This window comes from Mustela nigripes, chromosome 4, assembly GCF_022355385.1.
Source record: "Mustela nigripes isolate SB6536 chromosome 4, MUSNIG.SB6536, whole genome shotgun sequence".
NCBI classification, from domain to species: Eukaryota; Metazoa; Chordata; class Mammalia; order Carnivora; family Mustelidae; genus Mustela; species Mustela nigripes.
In genome coordinates, this window is record NC_081560.1 from 165,724,268 (window position 1) to 165,740,093 (window position 15,826).

The 15,826-nt window shown below is 55.6% G+C and overlaps 1 protein-coding gene across 3 annotated transcripts; it reads right to left on the reverse strand.

Moving 5' to 3' along the window:
• Positions 1–1,973: 1,973 nt before the first annotated feature.
• Positions 1,974–15,511, reverse strand: LDB1 (LIM domain binding 1). Of its 3 annotated transcripts, none has more exons than XM_059398416.1 (11): positions 15,107–15,511; positions 6,942–7,044; positions 6,774–6,818; positions 6,583–6,658; positions 6,367–6,469; positions 6,022–6,194; positions 5,420–5,542; positions 5,099–5,182; positions 4,881–5,004; positions 4,537–4,679; positions 1,974–3,838 (listed from the first exon to the last, which is right to left on the reverse strand). In XM_059398416.1, exons 1-11 carry the CDS (start codon positions 15,129–15,131, stop codon positions 3,608–3,610), a joined length of 1,230 nt encoding a protein of 409 aa, XP_059254399.1. In that variant the 5' UTR covers positions 15,132–15,511; the 3' UTR covers positions 1,974–3,607. The 3 variants fall into 3 exon arrangements, with proteins under 3 accessions (XP_059254399.1, XP_059254398.1, XP_059254400.1); XM_059398415.1 differs by having other exon boundaries at positions 4,531–4,679; positions 15,107–15,261; XM_059398417.1 differs by lacking the exon at positions 15,107–15,511 and adding an exon at positions 9,633–9,834 and having other exon boundaries at positions 4,531–4,679.
• Positions 15,512–15,826: the final 315 nt, after the last annotated feature.

Sequence of the window (15,826 nt, forward strand, 5' to 3'; positions counted from 1 at the left end):
ATATAAAAGAGGTGCTGGAGGTTGTGCTGGAATTCCTATGAAAGGGGGTGGAGGTCAGACTGGATTGAGCTAGAATAGAAACATAAGGAAGGAGCTTGGCTCAGGCTGATCTTGGGGTCTGGAGGTTGAGGGCTGGTGTCTTTGCACTGGGACTGGTACACGGATGGGCTGAACCAAGCTTTTTAGCATCATGCTGGGCGCTGGGGCTGGGCCTAAAGGGATTTCCGATTCCCCGACCCTAGCAATTCCTCCAGACCAAGGGCCTTCCCCAGAGGGGCCACTGGGGCAAATGGTGAGGACTCAGGGGAGGAGCCGGAACTAGGGTTCCAGAGGAAGTCGCTGGCCACTATGCTTCCTGAGTTCAAAAAGTGGGTTCCCTTGTCTCTCTGGCTCACTGCCTTCCCCCAAGCAGGGCAGAGTCCAGGCAATCTACCTCTTTGCATAACCACTGCCTCTTCCAAAACACACACACACACACACACAGATAGGAACCTGCAACTTTGTCACACACTTGCTGGCACAGCAGCCCCATAACACAACACAATACTGCCAAGCCATGCATTCGACAACATGCCCTCATTTACGTACTTGTAGCCTCCCATTCACACCCAGCAATCAGGCCTTCTCTGCTTTGTTCAGCACCCTATCTCTACCACTTAGAGTTAGGCCTGGCACCTAGAGGGCTCAATGAACAAATAAATCCAAGATAAGTCCCATAAACAAATGCATAGATAAGCCTACATACAGTCACACATGCAGTGTTCCATTACATACCCATATCCAAGCCCTCTCCCAGCCCGGTGGCCACATACATACACCAGCACACACTCGGGCAAGAAAGCTGGCTATACACACACCTAGTTCCAAACGTGATCACACTGCAGATAGGTGTTTGCTAGCACTCCCAGGGTGATCTGGCTGGTAAATGTCCATCAAGTCAAGCCTACAGAGGAATGAAGTGGGAATGTGCACGAATGCAGGTGTTGGGGTCCTGAGGCAATGGGCAGCGAGGAGCTGGGTTGGCAGCAGAAAGGGCCAAGCTAACTGTGTGGACTGGAGAGGGGGTGAGAAGGGTCATGTAGTCCTTTCCTCTGGTTTCTTCCTGCCCGCTGGAGAGGTAAGAGTAGAGGTACAGGTCTTTGAGGCTACTTCAAATCCAAAGACTTTAGTGGGGGAATAGTCTGAGAGGCTGGATTCCCCTGCTTGGCATGAAGAGCCTGGGCAGTGGAATTGGTGGGTGCTAAGATCCCATCCCTCAACCGACAGCAGGGTCTCCCTGTCTTGCCCATCTTCTTTAATGGTTAGAAGACTTAGGAGGAGTAACCACCTGGAAAGGAGTCTGAAAAGCAGTCTATTCTTCCTTCTACCCAAGGAGCTTCTGGCTGCCCCTAGCAATTGCACTTAGGCACCCTCCGTGTCCCCACCCAAAGTCAGCAAGCAGACAAACAACCCAGTTACTCTCATACTTCCTCATCTAGGACCTAACACCAGGGGACACCAGCTCAGGGAGCTCAGCTGGGCTGGCAGGCTGGAGGCTGGGTAGGGACAGGAATCTCAGACAAAAATAGGACCAAGTCTCCCAGTCATTCTAACCACCCAAAGCTCCACCAACCCAAGCCTAGGCAAGGACCCTGGCCCTGACCCCCTCCCCCAAAAGTCTGATACAGGGCCTTCCATCCCAGGAAACCTGCCTCAGGAAGGCCACTGGTCTGGCAGGCCCATGGCAGTTGGGGGTGAGGAACAATTGTCCCAGGGGACAAGGAAGTCAGCTTTTGAGGGAGACAAGGGCCAGTCTGGGACAGGAGGAGCAAGGGCAGAAGAGTGAGGGGAAATGTGAGATGAGACTGAAGGGGGATCCATAAGCAATTCCTACTTTCTTCCTAATAACTGATTTTAGGGACCATAGAAGGAGCGGGGGTATGGGAAAAGACTGCTTGGGACTGAATTTTAGGCATCAATGATCAAGATAACACTCTCAAACCAAAAAGTCTCTTTATTGATCGGTACCATACATGACTCAAATGGCCCAAAAAAAAAAAAAAAAAAAAAAAAAAGGCATTACATTTGGGGTGGGACATCCATCTTCCCCACCCCTTCCCTCAGCTCCTGACACAATATCCTCTCAACAGTGGCAGCTGGAGTGAAGGAAACTGGGTGCGGGGGACCCCAGAATCCAGAAGGAAGAGTAGGGGAGAGAGGTGGTGCTAACACTTCTGGAACTGGCCACAGGAAAAGGCAGCGAAGCCACAGAGCTGGGCCCAGACCCATCGGACCCTACTCCTGGCCTCACCCTGGGCCCAGAGCCTCCGAGTGTCCAACTGTGAAACAGAGCTGAGGATCCTGGCTGCTTCCCCCCTCCCTTCTATGAGGAAGGGGATGGAAGCGATATTGGAGATGAAGACCCTTCACTTCGACTGGGGACTAGAGGTCTATTGCTCCCAGGTGGGCTTAGGGCTAGGACACCCTCCGTGGCTCCTTCCCCTCGGTGGAGGACAGGGGAGGACTAGATACACAGTCTGAGGAGCTGGGGGGAAGAGAGTACTGGAGAGAGTGGATGAGCCCCACCCCCTCCATCCCATGCCTGCCCAACTGAGACAAAACAAAAAACATCAACAAACAACGGTGCTCCCTTCCCTCCACGCTTCCTAAGGGAGGGCGCCTCCCTTCCCCTCATCCAAGTCGGCTGCTCTAGTGGAGGACTTTTAAGAACATACACACCATGGGGGAGGGGGTTGGGCATGGAACACTGGGAGTCACAAGCACTAGGACAGCAGGCCAGAGTCCTGGAGGATGGGGAGACGGAGACAACAGCAGGGGGTTGTCACAAAGATGAGGCCATCAATGGCCTCCTACCCCAAGGCATGCCTTCCCCAACTCCAGTCACCCCAGAGAAAAGGGAAGAGAGATGGCAAAGTATGTCCTTGGTCTGAAGCTCTCCAACTGTAAAAAATGGCAATGCACACCTCCACCCCCACACTCACCTCCGCCTGGGCCCCAAGCCCCACATCTGCCAGGAGTAGGGAGGTAGCTGGACTTTTTAATAAGGGAAAAAGGGGGTACATGAGTGATTTTTTTTTTAAACTTACATTTTTAATAATATTATTTTTTAAAAAACTTGGGAGCTGGGATAGGTGGCTGCAGGGAGGAGCCAGAGCTTCAGCCCTCTACTACCAGCCACCTAGGGGAAGGCTTAGGAAAGGGGCACTCAACCAAGCCCCATAACTTTAAGTCCCTAAGGGTTGTGGGATAAACAACCCCAGGCTTGAAGGGGGTGGGATCAGGAGGATGGGGAACCCAGAACCTGGGGTGAAGATGGAGGCAAATGCCCTGGGGGATAGTCAGGACATTTCTGAGAGGCCCAGGGTCCACGCAGGCATCCACATGAGTAACCCCTTCCCCCAAAAGGCTCTGCAGAGGCCAGGCCCAGCCCAGGGCCACTGGGGGGCAAATCTTGGCACCTGCCCCCAGCGAGTCCAGTTCCTCCCTGAAGTGGGTGGATGGAGGCTGCCCATTTTAGATGCTCAGTCTCTTCATTCTGTCTTCTGCTCCCTGGGGCTGCGAGGGGTGGGGCAGGCAGGCAGAGCACTGGGTGGCCATGGCACGGCCTTTACTGGGAGGCCTGTGACGTGGGGTTCTCCGATTTGCTTTCTTGGCTGGATGGAGGCTTGCTGTTCCAGGGGCTGTTGGCGCCCAGGGCAGGGGAGTTGTTAAAGCTGTCCTCGTCGTCAATGCCGTTGGCCGCGTCAAACTGGGTGTTCTCCAGCCGGGTGATGAGCCTCTCGTCCTCGTCCCCGAACTCCCCGCCCATCAGGGTGGGCTCCCCCACCACCATCACATCCTGAGAGTGGCGGAGGTCCCCAAACATAATCGGGGCAGGGGCTCGCCCGGCCCAGGGCAGCAGAGAGCCCCAATACCCACCCAGGAAACTCAATACCCCCAAGCCCTTCTCACCCCAATTTAAAACCCCAACTCCTCTGACACCCTCAGTCCCTGGAATCCTTCCCAATGAAGGACTGCAGAGCGTCACAGCCTTTAACCCACAAACACTAGGTTCTAGGAGAAGTCAATCTACTCCCCTTGCTCCCTAGTTCATCTCCCCCAAACTTCAGAGGGCTCCTAAACCTCGTCCACATGTAAGACAGAGGAAGCAGACAGCAAAACACCAATGGGGAAAGTGTGTGCATGTGCATATGTGCATGTTCTAGAATTGCACACGTTCAAATTCGTGTGTCCCTCTGTCAGTGTGTGTCTAATGGTATGTGTGCCTCCAAGCTGTCTCTCCTGAACATCCACGTTCTCATGGCTGTCTCTGTCCCTTCGTGTCCTACGTTCTGAGTCTGTGATCACAACCATGCCATGGGACTGACAAGGACTCTCATCAGTGACAGGAGCCAGCCCATGCTGGCAGAGTACACCAGAAAAACTGTCTTTGCTTCTATGCCTGCTAGTGAGCTCAGGCTGGGGCAGGGTCAAGGGTTAGGGGTCAGCAGTAGGGCAGCCCAGAAGAGAGAAGAAAGCCGAGATGCTTACAGGTACCTGGCTGGAGAGGGCGAAGGTGCTGGCTGGGCTTTTCTTCTTGCTGTTGCTGTTGTTGGTGTTGCCGCCCCCCGAGCTCATGGTGCTGCCCCCTGACATCTTTCGTTTCCGCCGCTTGCTGGGCTGCTGCCGTGCGGGCTCCGCTGTGCCAAGAAAAGGAGATTTAGGAGGGGAAAGGCCTCCAGTCCCTTGCTCCCCATTCTGGTCCCTAAAGAGCTTGAGCCTACCCTGATCCCAATCTCGCAGAGCCAGGAGTGAGGAAGGGGCTTTTCGAGGGGACGGAACCAGGGGCGGGGAGTGCCACTGGGTCCCGGTAAGAGCAGGGGCAGGTGGAAGGCACTTACCGGGGGGTGCTACCATGCGCTGCCACTTCTGGAAAAGGCAGGTCTTGAGGCAATCACGGGGGCTGAGGCTGTAGGTCTTGTGGCGGGACATGAGCTCCTGCATGGGCTCGAGTATCACACAGAGCTAAGGGGAGACCACGAGGTGGCTTGTCAGGGGAGAGCTGACGTGGAGTGGACACCTAGTGGGATGGGCAGAAACTACGCAATGAAGGACTCACTCGGAGGTAGTTGAGAGTGGAATTGGACAGCCCACACCGGGTGATATTTTTGGAGAGCTGATCCAGCATCTGGGGGTCCTGGGCCTAGGTGAGGAGGAAGAGAACACTAGCACCTGGGCTGCACCTGCTCATCTGACCTATCACCTGAGCCTTGTGACGCTCCTGAGGGAGAAGAGGAGCTGCTATGAAACCCATTCTTCAGACGGAGATACTCTAACCCTCTGTCTGAGGTCACGGTCACAAAACGCCAGACCCTGTTCCAGCCACCCTCCCCAGTTCCTGCCCTCAACCCTGGCAGCCTGGGTGCTGCCTACGACTCACATGCATGGCAAGGATGCTGCGGGGGATGAGCTCTCGGTGCTGCCGGATGCTGAAGTGCCATGTCTTTATCCGCATCATGTCGTCAAACATGAACTCTAGGTACAACCGGCCCTCCACACACACCTGGAGACAAGCTTGTCAAGTCCCTGCCCCCTCCCCATGTACCTGAAAGTGCACCTGTTCTCGCGTTTGCTCACAACCCTCCCACTGAATACACTTCTGCCACCTGCCCATGAATTTGGGCGCATAACTGACCAAGATCACATGTTCACACATCTGTCAGCCACCCCCCCCCAACATACACACGCACAGCAGTAATGCTAAATAGACCTTGTCCTCTTCCCAAGTAGCTAGTGATACACTCATCTGCTATAAGCTCAATGAGAGCAGGTTCTCTTTCACTGGTGCACCCCTGCGGCCCAGAAAACTGTCACGTGCGAACTCAGTAAAGGCCTGATGGAGGCTGTGCATGCCTACCACTCCCTTCCTGTCTTGGCACTTCCCGTTCTGCCTCCCTGGGGAACAGCTGAGCATATTTTGGGAGAAAGGAGGGGACTCAAAACCAAGTGCTTCAGTGTTCCACATCCAGCTGGGCTGCTGACCTGGGTGAACATGGGTTTGCCGTGCTGGGTCACCATGCTGCCTTGGTCACAGTCGAGGGACACAAAGTTGCTGTGGAATGCCTCCTTGGGATGCTTAAGCACATAGTACAGCTCCGTAGCACCCCCTTCAAAGATGCTGCGGAAGTAGCGTGGGATCAAGGTCCGGCCAATGGCTGTAGAGATGGGACAAACTCAATAGAACAGAAGGACTTCCAAAGGGGTCAGGCAGATGCCATCATTGCCAAAACAGACCCCCGGAGACAAATACCTACTCCCAGTCCTTAGATGGACACAGGAGGTATTACTCTCACAGTAGAACCAGCAGGACCCCCAGAGGCCACTCACTATATCTCTTTGGTCCATCCTCCAGGCAGAAAGTGATGGTTAACATGGCATCATCCTCAAAGAACTCAGTTGTGAAAGCATCCCACCAGAGATTGTCACACTCCTAAGGAGCACAGGGCAGGATATTTGTATGTTTGTGTGTGTGTGTGTTAGAAGACAACCCACAGGGGTTCCCAGATGGTCCTCCCCCTCCCAGCCCTCTTCCCCTGGTCATACCTCTGTCCAGTTTTGAAGCCGTTTGTTAAGCTCAAATATTCTGTAGTCAGTTTGGTTGCCATATGGTGTGTGCCTCCTGGGGGAAGTGAAGAAGGGAGGTCAGTAGGAAAGGAGTATTCCCACCCCACCCCCCACTTCTGCCTTCAGCCATATAATAGAAAGCACCTCCCTCCTTACTGGACTCCACTTACCCAATCCCAGGCTCCAGGTATGTAGGCGGGTACATGGGAGTTGGGCTGTGTAAGGGAAGAGGCTATGAGAATGGGGTGGAAGACAGGAATTATTGGGGAGTGCCACTCCCTCCCTCTTTCAGGCAGGATCCCATCAGAAGAAGAGATGGGAAGTGGGTTAAGACTCACCCCACATCCCGATCTAGCATGGTGCCGGGATGGAAGGGGGGGAAGGCGTTGCCGTTCGGGGGCTCCTTCGGTGAGTACAGCTTGAACGACTTTGAGGAACAACCTGGAAGGCAAAGGAAGAAAGGGTCCTCTGAGTCCCAGGATCTTTCCTGGAAGTCTCCTAGACTGTGCGGACAGGGACTAGTCTTCCAGAGCCCCCAGAGTGGGTGGACTGAGGATAGGGATGACCCAAAGGAACACGTACCTCTGCTTCTAAATCTAGCTTCAATTTTGTTTTATCATGAAACTAGAAGTACTCAGCCCTATTAACCAAGACCACATTTCTTCATGTGGCTGAGCCCTGGATAACAGAATTAAAACTGGGAAGAAATGTCAATACCATAAAATAAATGAATATCCAAACATTAGACTCTAATTTTGATAAATCCCCTTTTCAGCTATATTATATTGTTCAATCATCACAACGACCTTGTGAGGTAGCAGGGTCAACTATAAAAATCCCCATTTTACAGATGAGGCAACAGGAAGCTCAAGGGGTCTTGCCAAAATCACAGAGCTAGTAACTGTGGCAGAGCTAGGACTTGGGCCTAGATCTGATTCCCATATCCTGTAGTATTTCCACCCCTCTATTGCCCTCTAGAGACCAAGCTGGGGGGAGGGGATACTGGTGTGTGTGTGTGTGTGTGTGTGTGTGAGAAATTTGCCAACTCCCTGCCCCTCCTCCCCACCCCAGGGTCTTAGGAGGGCAGGGGATAGAAAGATAAAGGGGAGTGGGTGCCTGCTGGGTGCCTCCCACCAGATAACCAGTTGGGCCTTCTGCCTCCTCCACCAACGGCCACTCCCTTATCAGCCCAGCCCCCTCCCCCACACCCACCGTGGGTCTAGCATTGTCTCCAAACCAGAAACCCAAAGCCTCAACCTCCTTTCATGTCTGAGACTTGCAGTAGAGAAAAGAGACAGACAGGCCTCCAATGGATTCCACTCTACTTACAAATCTAGGCCTGGGAAGGAACCTAGGCTCCTGGGGGCTCTATGAGGTTAACTAGACAGAGGTCTCTGCTTATGTTCTCTATGCATGGGCACACGTGTCCCCTATCCACCTCAATGAGCAGCACACTACTCCTGGTGTAATATTTCCTGGAAATCTTACATTCATAGTTAGATATGAACCAGGCACCCCTACAATCCTATCTTCCCCCTTTCTACCAGAGAGGAGGGGAAACTGAGGCACAGGAAGGAAGGTCCTAGCACCTAGGTGCTTCCTGGCATCCCCAGAACTTGATTACGTTTGGAAAGGTGACCATATTGGCTGTATCTAACCCCCCCTCCCCAAATTAGATGCAAAATCTATTTTGTTCCTTAGGGAAACAGACAAAAGAAGACCCTGTGCCAACATGCATCATTTAATTATCTCTCCAGGGCCCCCTCCTCACAATATGGGCAAAAGGAGGGTCCCAAAGGGGCCTACACTACACAGTTCCTGAAGGTGCCAAGACTCAGAGCCTGTGTGTGCCTGTACACGCGTGTGCCTCATCCTGCCTAGCAGGCTTCCACCCTCAGCTCGCCCTGACATGCCTACCAAGAGCTGGAACCCAGCAGCCCCAGGCAGGACCAGGGCTCCTGCAACAGGCCCTTGCCCAGTGCATGATCTCTCACAGGCCATATCCACATGCTCCCAGCACAGCACACAGCCTTCACATGCCCGTCTAGACTGAATGAGGAGCCTATAACCTTAGGAAAGAGACAGTCCTCCCCGCCGCCCCCCTCACCAGTCCCAAGTCTCCCCACTCCGTAGATGGGTAGACTAAGGCCATGTAAGAACCCCCAGCTCCCAGAGATTACCAAAGGCCAGGTCTGGCCAATGACCCAAGAGTCTAGATTATAAGACCTGGTCCTTGCCCCCTTCCTAGGCCATCCGTTCCCCAAAAACATCACCGCCTCTGCCCCACAGTTTCAGGACTACTTGATTGTGTCAGCTCAAGACCCTCAGAAGATAGGACACCTGGGTTCCTCTCTAATTCTGAAAAAAGTTTCAGAGCTTCAGTTTCTCTCACCAGAGACCAGGCAGACATTGCTTGGGGCTGGGTAACAGTTCTGAAGAGCTAAAGCCCAAAGCTCTGAGGCCTCTGTTTATACCTCCAGTGAATGGACACAAACAAACTCAGCATCTCTTCAGAGCCATAGCAACTCCCAGTAGCCCCAGCACAAGGGCTTGGGAGTGAGAAGAGAAGGGGAGGGAACATCACCCAGACCATCTGTCCCTGTTGCTGCCTGTCCCCAGCAGCATGGGTAGAGGGAGCAAAGAGGGGGTGGGGGTGAAGGGGATGTGTCATCAGCCTTGGAGTCATACATAGCCCACCCCCCAACCCCGCACACACACAACCCCTAGCAATCTGGGAGCCCTTAGGAGGATGAAGACGAGAGGTAGAGTCCAGAACTAGTAAAGTTTTCTCAGGATGGAAGCTGCATCCTGGGGCTGAGGGGGGCACCTCCAGCTGGGCATTTCCATGGTAACCAGCCTGACCTAAGGGTGGGCCCCCTCCCTTTGGGGGCTGACCACAGGTCAGCAGGCCTGAGAGCCCTGGCCTCTATGAGCTGGGGCACCTCTCCCCCAGCTAAGCATACCAGGCCGGGGCCAGACCCAGGATCTTCCACCCACTCCCAACAGGCTTGCAGGGTGCCCAGACTTACCTGGGAGAACTGAGGGGGCCAGGAGAGGTGCAGGGAGCAGCTGGAAGCCCAGAGGGGCCTTGGCAGGGGTGAGGACTGAGGAGGCCAACTTCAGCCGCTCATGTCCCGAGTGGGACAGGCAGGCCTGGCTGGGAGCTCCACTCTGCCGGCCGCACAAAGACTCGCACGCACAGCCTTGGCCCGCCCCGCGGCGGCCACAGCCCCGGGGGGAAAGTTACAATGGCCACTGGGCCGGGGGCTGGGGGCCAGGGGGCCGGCCTGGGGGGCGGGGGGCCGCGGGGAGTCCGGAGCCTTCTTTGTTTGCAAGGTTTCCCTCAACAATGGCTGCTCCGCTCTTTCCTCTCTCCTCCTCCTCCTCCTCGGCTCTCCCCGCCGCCGCCTCTCGCTGCCTCTGCCTCCAAGCAGCCCGCCCGCCCTCCCCAGGCCAGCAGGCCCCTCCACCGGGGCACCAGGAGAGGCAGGGCCCAGAACTCACACTCACTCACACTTGCACACGCACAGACACACGCAGCGCCCGCCGGCTCCCTTCCTTTTCTCCCTTTCTATCCCTCCCTCCCCGCTCGCTCTCGGATCTCCGAGCCTCTCTCAGAATGAGGCCCCAGGGCGGGCGGAGGGTGGAGCTGCCCCCACCGGCCCCGCCCCCTCCCTGCGAGGAAAGAGGAAGAGGGAGAGAGGGAGGGAGGGAGGGAGAGACGGAGGCAGGCAGGGAGGACTGCTGAGAAAAACAAAAGAGAGACAGAGACCGAGAGAGACAGAGGGAGAGATGGAGACAGAACAGATTGGGCCTGGAGAGACCTGGATGGAGGGGAGGTGTGTGAGGCCAGGAACTGAAATGCCCCCAACCCCCAGCCCCAAGCCTGGTGCTCTGGGGTGCGCAGGCTAGCCAGAGCCACTGGCAGGGATGGAAAAGGGTGCTCTCCTCTCTGAAGACTCCCAGTATCTTCAAACTGCCTCCCCAACATCCCCCAAATCTCTCTTCCTCTCCCCCTGTGATCTTCCAGGTTGGAAGGCTGGCCAGAGCTGCCACCCTGGGCTTCCGCCCCTGGTGAAATCCCAGAGCAGCTGGGGGGAGCCTCCAGGGGGTTATTTTTGACAGAGACACACTCTGCTTCAGTGGGTAAACAGTGACTGGAGGGAGGGGGACATTCCAAGCTCCCTCTCCCCAACCCAGCTAAGTTCCTAACCCCCTTCCCTAACCCCCACCACCAGAGTCTCATGGGTGCAAGGGAAAGAGGCACTGTCACAGCTAGGGAAGGCCAATTTGCCCATCTAGCAGTCCCCAGAAAGGACCTAGTGTGCTGCTGAGTCCTACCCTCATCCCAGGGGGAAAAAAATGGTATGTGGTTACTGAAGTAGGGCCTGCTTTCTAATGCAACGGAGAAATCCCAAGACAGGAAGTGTTTCTAAAACTTGGATAGTGGTCCAGGCCCTACTACCTGGACAGATAGGAAAAAGGAAAGGAAAAAGGAAAAAGGAAACACACACACACACACACAGGAGGGGGTGAAGCCATACAGACCTCCTATCGCTTTGCAATTTGAGTCTCTATTCCTTATTCTCTGCCCTGCCCCACTCCCAAGCACACTCGCACAGCCCCACGGCAAGGTTTCTCATGACAGTCACCCTGGCTGACTTGCAGTCCTACTGCACCTGGCTCTCTGAACACCCTTCACAATGAATAACACCTCTTCCTTTCACCTAAAACAGAACCTGATACAGATTTCAACCTGTGACATACCTCAAAAACCAAATAAACCCAAACCCAAGACACACACACACATACAGAGTCTATGACAGCCCTGACTTCTGTACACACTGGGACCTGCGACACATGCCCTTTGACCCCCAACATACACACCCCAAGCTGCATTATACCCCCCAAACCTGTGACGGACTATTATATACACAACCTGATCGTCTATTACCCAGGGACTTATCCCATACACCACCCTCCCTGAAACCTGCATACCATTCTCCATCCTGTTCTGACCGAAGGATATGCTCCGGCTTTCACAAACACTGAAATCTATGACATTCAGCCAGACCCTGAAACATACTGCCTACCACCAGGAACTGAAATATTCCACTGACTCCCAAATAAACAGCCCAACTCTGAGATGACCACACTTCTCCCCTAGTGACAGGACAATTCCTATCATTTGTTTCATGCCTTTAAACTTCCCAGAGTGCATTCATAAGGCAGTACCTCAAGAGATCCCTACTGAATACAGGGCCAAATACAATGCTAACTTGAGCAGATTATAGTGAAACAGGAGGGCCTGAACTGGAACCCTGGACTTCTAGCCCCACTCATATAAGCCCAGCCCTGGGGCGCGGCAGCCATTCCCATTCCCTTCCCCCTCCAAGGAATGGCCACTCCAGGTTCCAAATGACTTGTCTACATGAGGAAGAGGGATGGGGCTGTGTGTGCTCTGGCTTCTGCCCCCAGTTTAGAGCTCAGAACCCCCACCCAGTTTGTCTCCTCAAATTTCAGAAAGGCCCCCAAATACCAAGAAGTATCAGGACTCTGGCCCATCACTCAAAAAGGGGCCCTGCTCCTGGTTCCCCTTCTCTAGCAAGTCTGCTCCTTTCTCAGTTCTGACTTAATTCCCCCACTTATACAGGAGCAAAAGAGGTCCAGCTAAAGAAACAAGTCGAAGTTAGAAGGCCCTAAAATTGGTGGGGCAGGGAAGGGGAGGGTGCAGTGGGGAGAAAGCACAGAGCAGCAAAGAATGACAAAGGTGATGAAGGAGAGAGGAGCACCCGTCTTGGAGGTGGAACTCTGAAGGGCAGCAGCCTGTCCCAGCCCACAGGATAAGGTACCAGCACTGCCCCCTGCCCGGGCCCCTGGGGCTCCCTGACCCAGGCCTCCAGTGTGCCTGCCCCCCTTCCTTTGTCTGTGCCCGGCCTCCCGTTGGCCTGGCGCTCTGCCATCCTCCTCTCCTGGCTCCCAGCCGCCACCACTGCTGCCTCCTCCCCTCCCCCTACTCCTCCCTGCCTTAACCCTTCTGAGCCACATGCTGCCCCAGACAGGCCCAGGCTCTCTCAGCAACCTGCCCTGCCCAGGTGATGCCCCTTAGCAGAGGTTCTCCCTGCTCCTGACCAAAGCTTCAGAAGCTATTACCTACTCCAAAAGCATTATGGGAGCTGGGGGGGTAGGGGTGTGTATGTCTGTGTCTTGTGGTGTTTCCTTCCGCGTTTGCATGTGTGTGGGTCTGCGTGTGCTCTGGCTTCCCTCAGTCACATGTGTGGGGCATGTGCTGTCTCTGCTGGGCTGGGGGAGGAGGAGGAGCCGGGAGACAGCAGAGCACAAAGGAGAGACTCAGACAGGCAGGCAGGCAGCAGGCAGGCGGCCTGCCAGGGCGCCTCGGCCCCCACCCCAGGCCTGCTCAAGTGTGTGGGGGGGTATCTGGGCCCAGACTGTACATGCTGCCATGATGCCCTTGTGTTCAACCATGTGCTCCCACCCATCCAAACAAGCCTGGTCCCCTCCCTTACTCCAACTCCCAACATTCCCCACCCCCAGGCCACTCCAAGGCCCCTCTCCATTTGGTTCTCCTTGAAGTCTAACCTCCATCCACTCTCTGCGCTATCAATCCAAAAGACTTCTTCACATTCAGGAAAAAAACTCCCCACTCATAGCCATCGTTTGCCCCCCTCTCCTCCAGCCAGGAGTGTCCCCCAGACACACAAAAGGAACATGTCTTTTGAGGCATTGACTGAAGCTGTCCCCCACCACACACCCCCCCGCCCTGTGCATGGGTCCTCTTCCCATCCCCATGCTGCTCCCAGGGAAACTGAGGGGGAAACTTTATCCTTTCTCCTCCTGGACCCAGGCACCCTGCCTCAACTTTAGGACCAACCTCTCATTTACCTCTAGCCTGACAACGCTTCCATACACACCTCCTACCCACTATTTGTAGGAACTATGAATCGAAATTTAAGACTCAGCCCTCTAGCTTGTTCAGAGCCTTAGTTTCTGCTAAGTTCCTGTGTGGTGATGGAGGATGAAGGCCATGGGGAGGACTCACAGTGTGGATGGATCTGAATGGATACCCAGCATAGGGCAATTATAAAGAAAATATATATATAAACATGCACACCAAGCTGGTAGGAGCAGGAAGGGCCAGGCAGGATTCTAGCTTGGTGAGCTCTTCCCTTTCCTCCTCTCCCCCACCCTCTGCAGCAGGAGCCAGGGGTTCCCACACCCAGATATTCCAGGATCCTCAGGCTCTCTCTACTAGTCCTCCCTTCCTTAAGGGACTCCCCCATGGCCCTTAAACGTCAGCTTCAGCAGGCACTTTCAATGTGTGCCCAGCCCAGCTTGGCCTGTGTCACATGATTTTCAAGGAAGCTTCAGCACTGGCAGCTCCCCTTGGGGACTGTGTGTATATGTTTGTTTGTGAGTGTGTATGTGTGTGTGTGGTGTGTAGTGGGGATTCAGTTGTGGAATATGGGGCTCCCCAGAGAACAGGGCTTGTGGAGAAGCCAAGGATCCAAACCAGGCTAGATGCTGGGACACCTGACTTTCAGAAGAAAGCTAACTCCGGCCTGGGACAAGAGAAGGTCCTGCACTTAATTCAAAAACCCAGAGTCCTGAGGAGGAGGATAAACAATGTTCTGAGGACCTCTGAAGACTACCTCTCCAGTGACATAGCCTCTCTCTTTCCTTCTAGCAGTGAGGCAGAGCCTTCCCCCTCCCCAGAAAAAACCTCAGACCCAGGCTGTCACTAGCAAGAGTTGGTAAGTGTTTTGGGGAGACAGGGATCTGGGCCTGAGTCCTCTTCCAAGTTCTCACTCTGGGGTCAAGTATTGCTCCCCTGAACTTGACTCCCACAAATCACTCTATTTCCTAACTTGCCTGTAGCCACCATATTACCCCTCCCACTAGGGTGGAGATGCCAGACCCCGAGGGCCCAATTATCTGCACCCCCCCTCCCCAGGGTACCTCTTGTCCCTCAGGAGGGCTAACCTCGCCTGGCAACAGGCAGGAAAATTTGGAAGGAGGGGGCAAGATGGGCCCCAATCAATCCCTCCCCCCCAAACACAGTCCACAAAAACAGCCTGGAGGGGGGGTATCACAGGAAAAGTAAGAGGGAATAGGCAGCAGGGAGGGGGGGCAAGCCAAACCAGCCAATCACAACTCTATGATGACCTGAGGGGGGGGGTCAAAAGTCCAGACTCACTTCTGATTGGCTAACACCCTGGAATTCTGGGAATTTCAGCCCCCCCCGCCCCCCCCCCCTCCGCCACGGACACACTGACTACCCCTAGCACCCCTTCCCTGCCCCTGGACTTCTACGTATCTGCATTTGAGAGCCCTCCCCCGGAGTAAGGCCCCGCATACCCCTCACAGCCCCCGACCTCCGCCATGCCATCGACGCTCCCCACACAAGTTCTCGCCAAACAAGGGGTGAGGGATCTGTCGGGAGGGCTTGGGAGGGAGGGGCCGGGCGGCCGCGCGCCCCACTCACCAGGACAGGCACAGCCCACTGACATCTTCACATCGCCCGCCGCTGGGGGCCCAGCCGAGTCACGGTGCCCGCCCCGCGCGGGGACAGGCCGGGCATGAGCCGCCGCCGCTGCCCGCGGCTCCGCTGCCCTCGCCGCCGGCCCGGCCCGGCTTCGGCCCGGAGCTGGCGGCCCCTGGCTGCAGCGAGGGGCCTGTCAGGCGCGGAGCAGACAGGAAGGAAGCCAGGCAGGAAGGCGAGCTGCCTCTGCGTGTGTGCGCGCGGGTGTGCGTCTCCGGAGTGTGTGTCCGTGTGTGCGCGTGTGCGTGTGCGTGTCTGTGCGCTCCCGCCGCCCTCCCCGCCGCCAACGCCGCCGCCGCCGCTCACCCCCTCTCCCTCCCGCGTTCGCTCGCACTCTCGCTGTCGTCCGCGCTCGCTCTCCAGCCCCAGGCGGGCTGGGCCGGGCTTTATTAATATGCTAATTGCCTGCTAGTGGGAGGGGAGAGCCGTGTCAAAGTGACCCGGGCGAGCGCGCAGCGAGCGGCGACGTGCGTGCGCTGCGCGGCGGGCGGGCGGAGAGGGGCCGGGAGCGTTGAGGGAACGGCATGCATGTGACGCAGCTCTTAAAAAAGGAGACGGAGGCTGAGACCCTAGAGGGGAAGGGCGGGGGGCGGGGGGTAGAAGAGGCGAAGCCTAGCGTTTGGTGTCCGTCCTCCGGGTGCCGCCGAGTTGGGAGCGTAGCTG

Excerpts from the sequence above, each read along its gene's own strand:
- LDB1 (XM_059398415.1), bottom strand. The coding sequence starts at position 15,131 with ATGTCAGTGGGCTGTGCCTGTCCTG. Across the intron at positions 6,819-6,941 it reads ATGCTAGATCGGGATGTGGG|CCCAACTCCCATGTACCCGC; the intron begins GTGAGTCTTAAC and ends TCCCTTACACAG. Across the intron at positions 6,195-6,366 it reads GGATGGACCAAAGAGATATA|CCATTGGCCGGACCTTGATC; the intron begins GTGAGTGGCCTC and ends CCATCTCTACAG.